We start from the raw sequence: 10000 nt of genomic DNA on the forward strand, positions 1-10000 counted from the left end.
CTGAAATAACGGCGGCTGGCGAGACTAACACATCTGTGCTTTGTGGGCCTGCAAGTGTCACGAGTCCTCGCTCGCAAGAGTCAGATGAAGCATGCTGTCTGGTTACCCATCTACTAGTCGCTCTCCTCATTATTGATGGACTTAATATTTCCAGTGCATTAGAACTGAAATATAACCAGCTTATTTATGCGGGGACATCCACAATCATCCCATCAATTCTTTCACGATGGAACTGCTCTCTCGAGGAGTATTCTACTCGTATTTCTAGCACTTTCAACAAACTGCGGTAAAGCTAATACGATGGTCGTTATTCTGTTGATAGTTTGATAAGGATTCCTTATCATTAATGAGAAAAATTGAAAACTCGACACGCATCTGCTTTTTTTTTTTTTTTTTTAAAGAAGCAGGCAGCAGGGAACATTTGTGACCATATAACGACACAATAATGACGGCCTGACTCTCTGACAGCATATCGTCATTCTCGCAGTTAGCCAAAACAGTTTGGGAATGAACACTTGGGAAAAAGAAGTATTCACCGCTATGTATCATAGTATTCTATATATCATTGTATTGAAATAAAGACTACATTGCGGAAGCAAATAGCTACAACAGCAAGCCTTTCAACCACCTGCACATTCCTGACAGAAACCTCGCTAGAAACTTTGTCTCTTGTTTCTTAGTCACTACATTGCACACTTACATCCTGAAACTACTGCACTATTTGGATTGCAATAGGTATTGCAGTCACTTGCAGCCACACACTCACCTGACCATTGTCGCACCCTGAAGCAAAGAGTCAGCACAACTAGCTGCATTTCGGCGAACCTTGAATATATACATTCAGTCTTGGGGCGGTTACCAGACAGCGCAATTTCAATTAACCAAGAGTTTTTGCATTACTTTATACATACACGTATATACATCTGTTCAAAATAAATTGATAAGTTGGATTTGATACTCATGGCGTTAATGTAAACAATATTTATAAATTTGTTTTCAGGGGAGTATTCTTCCAAAGTGATTAACCAATCCTCAGTGCACTGATCTTAGGCAACTGTTCAGCATGCTATTGCGCAACACTAATGGTCCATAAAACTCAACACCCGCGGCGGTGGATGAGTCAACAACGTGCGGCAAGAGCTCCGCGAGAGGCATCGCGAGGTTCTCTCTCTCTCTCTCTCTCTCTCTCTCTCTCTCTCTCTCTCTCGGTCATGTTCCCATAAGAAACGTCATAAAGTGTTACTAATACGATAACTGGTAAATCATGATAATACCCTCAGATTGATTTGATTATATGCCACCAAATGCTGAGCTCTTAACAAAACATCAAAGAAACAAGTGAGTGTAAGGTGGTAAGTACACTCCGGGGCAGGCGACCAGCGTTGGATGGTTGGTCTTCAGCAGTTATATTTCAATCATTTAGCATCTAAAAGGTTTCACAAGTGTGCAGCTGGTCATATCTTACAAGGGGGGGTTGAAATTTATTATTGGGTTATGAGAGAGAGAGAGAGAGAGAGAGAGAGAGAGAGAGAGAGAGAGAGAGAGAGCTGTGTAGGTTAATTAATAAAACTGAGCAGGCAACCACACGACCTAGTACCCTCTCGCTCCAATCAAGGCAAGGAGAGGAATGATAGGCTTAATGTGTGTGTGTGTGTTGGGGTGGACTGGGCAATTTCGTCAAGGTTTTCCTCAAGATGCCTTCGTTTTTCTGGTATTTGCCCGCCTCGCTCTCTCATTCTCCTCGTTGACCTAGGTATTGTTTCTATCTTCGCTCTGATTGTTCCCATACTGTCTTCCCTTTTCTTACTTTCATTCTTTATTTGCTTATTTTTTTCTTTCCATGACCTATATCTTTCCTCTCTTTGCTTCAGTGTTATTACATTCTTTTTGCTTACCTCCTTCATTTCCTTTTGTCTATTTTCATCTTTCCCTTGTTGGTTTATTTTAATCTTCCATTTGCTTGCTTCTGCTTTACTTTCTCTCAGTTTTACACTTTCCGCCTAACTCAGAGTTACAATATCCAGACAGTAGAGTAACCTGTCACTGCTTCCTTGTTCGCTCTTTGGCACACTCGGAAATACTTGACAAAGCCGAAGTATATTCCATTCTTTACATCATTTCGACTACTTCACTCCTCAGTCCATCCACTCACCTGAATCATGTACAAGTGAGCGTGGATAGGACTACACCACCACTACATTAAAAGCACTCTAGACAAGATAGTGCATACTATAAACGTTTCTGAGAACAAGTTAATATGAATATTTTTTATGGTTTTAGTGACAGATTTCCGAGATGTCCACACCATCAAATGGAGAAATACTATTGAGAACTTGTCTAATCATTTTTGACCTTTGAAAATTGCCGTGGTGAGAGAGGGAAGTGATTTAGAAAACAGGCCTTATAGTCGTCCCTTCCTTCTCTCCCTATCAAATGTGTAAGGAAGTATGAATATATTTACCCTATATATTTACTCGGTAGCGATGCACAACACAGTGATTATTCATATCGGTGACCATCGAAGCCTCATAAAACACTTCGTCTTATCCCGCCCGCTCTCACTAGGTCCTCATGGAACTGACTGTAGTTTCCAAGGATGCTGTCATGTTTCTGTTAATATTTACAGCAAATATCCTGTATCATCAATGGAGAGAGATAAAAAAAAAAAGACAGAACTCGACTGATCTCTCCTAAAAACAGTCATCATGAGAGAACAGAGAGTTAAGTTACGGGGAATATAGGACTACGTATATTCAGCAACGGTAAACACGACAATGAGCCATAAGGACTTAGTTTCGACCGTCTTTCAGTAATGGCAGCACATTCGAGCAGTTAGATATGTGTGGAAGACATTATTCATGTTTTTCCTTATGGTAGTGACCGGATGCTTCTTTAATGAGGACGGCAAGATGGGTGTTCACCGTCAATACTGTTCTGTTCTGCGAAACGCACCAGTCACCGCTCACCTCGAACCACTGAAGGATGACTGGATTGATCTGGCTTTGTTCAGGAGACATTACCAGTTTCTGTGTGTGTGTGTGTGTGTGTGTGTGTGTGTGTGTGTGTGTGTGTTTCACTGTTTGATCTGCTGCAGTCTCAGACGAGACAGCCAGAAGTTACCCTACGGAACGAGCTCAGAGCTCATTATTTCCGATCTTCGGATAGGCCTGAGACCAGGCACACACCACACACCGGGACAACAAGGTCACAACTCCTCGATTTACATCCCGTACCTACTCACTGCTAGGTGAACAGGGGCTACACGTGAAAGGAGACACACCCAAATATCTCCATCCGGCCGGGGAATCTCGAACCCCGGTCCTCTGGCTTGTGAAGCCAGCGCTCTAACCACTGAGCTACCGAGCCGGTGTGCATGTGTATGTTTGTGTTTGTGTGTGTGTGTGTGTGTGTGTGTGTGTGTGTGTGTGTGTGTGTGACTTTTGACAATAAAAGATGATATGGACGTGATGAGGAGTAACAAATGGCACAAAGGTTTGTTTATAAGTAGTATATGTGAGATGTTTATTCTCTCTCTCTCTCTCTCTCTCTCTCTCTCTCTCTCTCTCTCTCTCTCTCTCTCTCTTCTTCTTTTTACCTTGGAATTATTGAAGGGAATATTTTGATGAAGGATGACAGAAGGCCATTCTGGAGGTGGTTGTTACTGCTGTTGCCGCTTTTCCTGAAAGAGGGAGTCACTCTCACTCACAGCAGTCACCACCTTATCGGGGAGGATGGTGATGGTAGTGATGAGGTGTTGGTATTGGTAGTGGCGATGGTAATGATGAAGTATTGGTAGTGGTAGTGGTGATGGTAACAATGAAGTATTGGTAGTGGTAGTGGTGATGGTAGTGGTTGCGTCAGTTGCGGCAAGAGCAACATGTTGAGAAGGTCATGTAGTAGTAGTAGTAGTAGTAGTAGTAGTAGTAGTAGTAGTAGTAGTAGTAGTAGTAGTAGTGGTAGTAGTAGTAGTAGTAGTAGTAGTAGTAGTGAAAGTAATGATGGTGGTGAAAGCCGTGATGTGAAAAAAATTTATAAGACTTTTACACTTGTGCAGCTTCTTTAGATACAAATTTAAACGGCATATGTGTGCACTGTGCAGGTACAGTATAACGTTGTGAAATATGAATAGGGTGACGATTAAGGCGATTGCAAAATTATTAGATTGATCTTCTCGATGGATTTATTATCGCAACTTTTGGGGGGAGCAGCAATGAAACAGTAGCGGGAAGATCCCAGTCTTTTCAGTAGCCACCGAATGGAAGAAGAATGGAATGATGGAAGGAGACAATGATGGTCAATCAAAAGTGATGGCAGCGAACAAAAATGACTGTAAAAGAAACAAACAAGCACAAAAGAGACTAGAAATTGACGAATGATGGCGGGAGAAAAGAAGGAAATAGTAGAGATAGGAAGGAGAGGCAAAGATAACCAGATAGGTTTGTAGGTAATTAAGCATGGTCAGAAAGTGTTGTGGGAGTGAGAGGCGGGGAACTTCAAGGGGAAGGAGAAAGGTTGAGCAAGGTAGGAGAATAACGAGACTGGAAGTAAGAGGAGGATGACTGGGTTGACGGAATGGCCTTGGCGTCACACACCGGAAAACATAGCAACTATCCATGCACTGATTTCTTCTTCCTTCTTCTCCTCCTCCTCCTCCTCCTCCTCCTTCTCCTCCTCCTCCTCCTCCTCCTCTAAAGACACATGCACATTTGTTTTGTATTCTTTTGATGGTATATTTCTTTTTCGACTGCGATGACAGTGCAAGAACGATGGCAAAAAAGAAAAGAGAAAAGCGGGATACAGTGAATGGCTTGGGATCCATTAGGTGCATGACACGCCTAGGAGATCGTTTTGATGTTACCGTCGCTGTGTGTATTGTTACGATGGCAGCAATGATGGTGATAGTAATGAAGATGATTTTCACGACGATAAAGAGCACCTTATCGATAACCATTTTCTATGCTAGTAACTAGTGAACCATGTCTTGCAGTACGATACATCTCTGTGACAACACTTCCGGCAGGCACCATAACACAGTGAAATAATGATAGTTGCTGGGAGGAAAACCACCAGAATCTCAACAGTTAGTGCATGTAAAATTTTTGGTCTTTGTTTGTACACACACACACACACACACACACACACACACACACACACACACACGGCTTTTACAAATGATGTTGCATGTATAATCATGATTACAGTTTTGCATGAATCCATAACCACTAATGCACTCACTGAATGAGGTAAGGGCGCCTTGCTGCCAGTCTGCGGGCTGCATTTCTAATCAACATAAGCTTTGACTAAATCTGAAGGAATGTTATTATATTTAGATCTACTTCCACAGCTAGAACGCTACATATACACTGCGGACACCTGTAGAAGGTTGAGAGCGGCAGGAGGACACACTGCAGTGTCCATCATAACAGCTGACAAGGACCCGATCGCCAGCAGGAAATTGGGTGCTCTTTGTTCCGGGTCTCCTCAACCTTGTGGAAACGTCTTATGCTATCATTATTTTTTTTCACTGTTGCGTGGCCTGGTGATCTTGCAAGGTCATGCTGTCATTCTCTTGGTAGCGATCTGCTTCCTCCACTTCCTGCTGATCTGTGCATTATTTGCCCGATTGCAAAAGCTTCTAAACAGAGTAGATCAGTAGACAAGGAACCGTGCTTGTTTTCTGTGTGTGTGTGTGTGTGTGTGTGTGTGTGTGTGTGTGTGTTTTCACTGTTTGATCTGCTGCAGTCTCTGACGAGACAGCCAGACGTTATCCTACGGAACGAGCTCAGAGCTCATTATTTCCGATCTTCGGATAGGCCTGAGACCAGGCACACACCACACACCGGGACAACAAGGTCACAACTCCTCGATTTACATCCCGTACCTACTCACTGCTAGGTGAACAGAGGCTACACGTGAAAGGAGACACACCCAAATATCTCCACCCGGCCGGGGAATCGAACCCCGGTCCTCTGGCTTGTGAAGCCAGCGCTCTAACCACTGAGCTACCGGGTGTGTGTGTGTGTGTGTGTGTAGGAGAATGCAAAAATCGGCTGGTCTACACAAGCGCAAATTTTGAGCAAGACTTACCAGGTCACATTCTCATCCATACGTTTATTTAACCTTCTCTTGAGACTATTCAGTGTCTGTGCATCTATTTTTTTTTTTTTTTTTTTACAGAGTTTTGTCCCATTCATTCACAATGCTATTTGTAAGCCAATTTTTGTCTGTTTCCTTTTTTTTTTTATCTGAATTTGTCCATTATATACTGACTAGAAAACTTCCTACTCGTTCCCTTTTCAAAATAATCTGAATTATATCTTTGTTATTCCCTTTAAGTCAGTGAATCACTTCCGTCACCATAACGCACAACACTCCTCTCCAGTGACTTAACTTAGCCTAGAGAGGAAAGTTTTCACTACTTTGATCATCCTATAGTAATCCTTCTTTGCGTGGACTCCATAGGACTTTCTCTAGTAAGGAAACCAGCATAGTCTACTTTAAGTACGGCCTATAGAAGCAAAGCTAAGTATAACCTGAAGCTCCTTATCTACGCTCCTATTAACAAAACAAAGAATTTTTATAACTCTGTTTGTACTCTAGTGTATTGCCTCTTAGGCTGTCGACCGTGGAATACGTACTGCCGCTTTTAGTGTCCTTCCTAGGTAGATCTAGCAACTTTGCTCGTTATAGATTATTTCCCTTTCTTGTGAAGAGAATGAATATGTATAGTCCATTACAAATCTGCAGCTGACACAAGCCTTCCATAAACTCTTGTATCAGTTAAGGAGATTTGCTACTCTCTGGCACGTTCTGAATGCAAACATTTCCACACCACTTGTTCATGTTCAGATCCACGTCTGTTGTTTTTCAGAATTCTGTCAGTCTGCCTTTTTTGCTTCATCATCTTGCGACATCATAACTCTGCAAAAAGAGGAGCGCCACAGCAGCGATTTGCCGCTTAGATCTTTATTATATATATATATATATATATATATATATATATATATATATATATATATATATATATATATATATATATATATATATGTAAACAAAATTGATAATTAGTTGTTTAGAAAGGGTGCACATGGTGAATTTCCTTGCAACACTCCAAGGCAACCAAAGACTCGTGACGCAGAAGGACGCAATCGATAAAGCTCAACAAAATAATATGGGAACTTAAAGTAAGGAGGGGGATGGAGGAAGTTGTTGGTGGCGACGGAGGCTGGAGTGGGATGAAAGGGGATAAGGAGAGGATAAGGAGGACAGATGCACCCATGATGTAAAGAAGTGCGTTTTCAAACTATACTAAGTACATCAACATCATGCGACATATGAAGTAAACCGCAGTTGGCCGTGCGGCTCACCTGTCTGGATTCGTCCATCAGAAATAAACATGGATCCCCATTTCATTTTCTCCTGTTGGTACCCAGTTTAGTCCAACGGTCTAATCACAGTGGCTAGGGTGATTGCCTTGATGTTCCTACACTTTCACCACGCAGCAGCGAGCAGCGCAGCGACCTGTGGCTCCCTGCGCTTCACAGTATGTGCTATCCCGCTGGCGTGGACAGCACATACTTTTTGTTGCCTTCAATTGTTACTGTTTTGTAACAAGTACCACGAATATAAAAGGGACGGCAGGTCATGCTGTCCCGTCTATCTGTTCTTGATGTCTGTGATCTAATAGAGGTAGTTTCCAGTTCGTATGTACTATAACAACATTTAAGATTTCCTTGCAGCAGAATACTTAGAAAATTTAAACTGTTTCAATATATCATGAAAAAAATATTAAAACGATTTAATGTTAAATCAAAGACGATAACTACAAGCGTGTTTAATTTAAACAACATATGATTAAGTATTGTGTTTAAAACAACATAATTGAAGCACTTGTGTAGTTCTTAATGCCTACAGTAAATTAATCAATGCAACAACAAATCAATGCAAAAAAAAAAAAAAAAAAAATCGAAACTAAACAAAATCATGTAATCAGAATTTTCCTGTTAACACCTCAGCTTCAAAATACAGGTCATGATAAAGTTGACTTTATGGCATCTTTAAGTATCTAATGCTTTTGTTTTGAGTTAACTTTTGAAATGATCAAACATAAGTTAGTTCCAGGTGTAGGTGGCGCGAAGCGGTCATCCAGCTGACTCATCTCGCAAAGATGTTGATGACGTACTTTTTCAATTCCGGTACCACTGTTGCTCTGCGGAGGCGTTGCTGATTAGTGCGGCAACAATAAGAGGCGATCGTGATGCAAATGATTATCACGGCTTGTTGATTAAGATAAGGATGGCAATATTGTGAAAAGAAACTGCTATTATTACTACTACTACTACTACTACTACTACTACTACTACTACTACTACTATTACTAGTATTACTACTACTACTTCTACTACTACTACTATTACTACTACTACTACTACTACTACTACAAATATCACCTGCATAACAATAGTCAATCAACAGCTTTTTTTTTTTTTTTTTTTTTTCAAACGACTTTGTATAAGCGACGGACATGATGTAAGAATGATAACATCACATTTTGTAGACAAACTCACTGGAATGCGTAGTTGCCGTTGTTGTTGTTTATCCACAGCATCTTGACAGTACGCTTATACATTGGATTTACATGAGTCACCGCGATGTCCTGCCAGAATATAAAGAAATATGCGTCACCTTCTTACTTTCATACAAGCAAATCCACAATTTTTAGGCTATTGCAGTACATCCTTTACCGCGGATTTAATCAGCTCTTGCAGGCTGCTTCATCATAAACAATACTATTTAAAAAAGGAAAATTCCTTAAATTGATATAATTTTCAGTCTTCTTATCTTATGTTGAAAATTTATTCACACTCACGAAATTGATTTGAAGTTTCACTTATACATTGCAAAAGAAACTTGGAATTAGATACATTTCGTTTTATTAATTAAGCTGTTTTGGAGCTTCACGAAGATATTCACTGCATAGATGTGTGTGTGTGTGTGTGTGTGCGTGTGTGTGTGCTATCATTGCAAGCAATACAGACAGAAGTAGGCCAAACATTTACAACTTCAAACGATGTTCACAAACTCAAGCACCAGAGAGGAGAGTGACCTAACGGTGCTTGTTTTCACTGAACATTTTTGGCATTGAGTAAATCTGCTGTCCACTGGCACAGGTCGCCTGCCGGTGGATGGTGTTTGAGTCGCAAACACTCCATTCTCTCCTATTTGATCACAGTCGAAAGTTTATTTAACTTCGTTTTCTTGCTGGTGCGCGGCAAGTCATGGGTAGTGCAGGTATGGAACACGAATGTTATGATTGGCCTTTCTTTCTCGAGACTTTGTATTCTTTCGCCGGCTTCCATCAGCGACTGAGACTTTTTGGAGTTACTTAACGTTGGACAAAAGAAACATTATAGTGTATTGTTATGCAACACTAATCAACAAAAGACGGTACCGTCAAAATTGCTACAAATGATGAGCAATTGTTAACCGTAGAGTACTGTACTATTGTGATAAACACAAACAGCGCCTCAAACTTCTCTCACTAATTATGACAAGGATAAAGTCAGCAGAATTTTGAGTTGCTTGCAATGGGAAACGTTTGGAGACCACTGGTGTACATGGCTTTTGTATAGTGACATATTACATCATGCCGTCATCCCCCCACGCGACACACACACACACACACACACACACACACACACACACACACACACACACACACACACACACACACACACACAGACACACACACACACACACACACACACGCCCGGTAGCTCAGTGGTTAGAGCGCTGGCTTCACAAGCCAGAGGACCGGGGTTCGATTCCCCGGCCGGGTGGAGATATTTGGGTGTGTCTCCTTTCACGTGTAGCCCCTGTTCACCTAGCAGTGAGTAGGTACGGGATGTAAATCGAGGAGTTGTGACCTTGTTGTCCCGGTGTGTGGTGTGTGCTTGGTCTCAGGCCTATCCCAAGATCGGAAATAATGAGCTCTGAGCTC

General features: G+C 41.5%; 1 protein-coding gene across 3 annotated transcripts in view; it reads right to left on the reverse strand.

Annotated features, from left to right (window-relative positions):
* Positions 1 to 10000, reverse strand: part of LOC123519953 (putative ferric-chelate reductase 1 homolog) — a 29222-nt gene that overhangs the window by 7693 nt on the left and 11529 nt on the right. Inside the window, exon 4 of one of the 3 annotated variants that reach the window (XM_045281701.1) lies at positions 3596 to 3679. In XM_045281701.1, the coding sequence (XP_045137636.1) occupies positions 3596 to 3679 (84 nt within the window). Of the gene's footprint in view, positions 1 to 766; positions 920 to 3595; positions 3680 to 10000 lie in introns of those variants that run through there. The other 2 variants (XM_045281703.1, XM_045281704.1) reach the window with 2 other exon arrangements.

The sequence above is a fragment of the Portunus trituberculatus genome, chromosome 46, assembly GCF_017591435.1.
Source record: "Portunus trituberculatus isolate SZX2019 chromosome 46, ASM1759143v1, whole genome shotgun sequence".
NCBI classification, from domain to species: Eukaryota; Metazoa; Arthropoda; class Malacostraca; order Decapoda; family Portunidae; genus Portunus; species Portunus trituberculatus.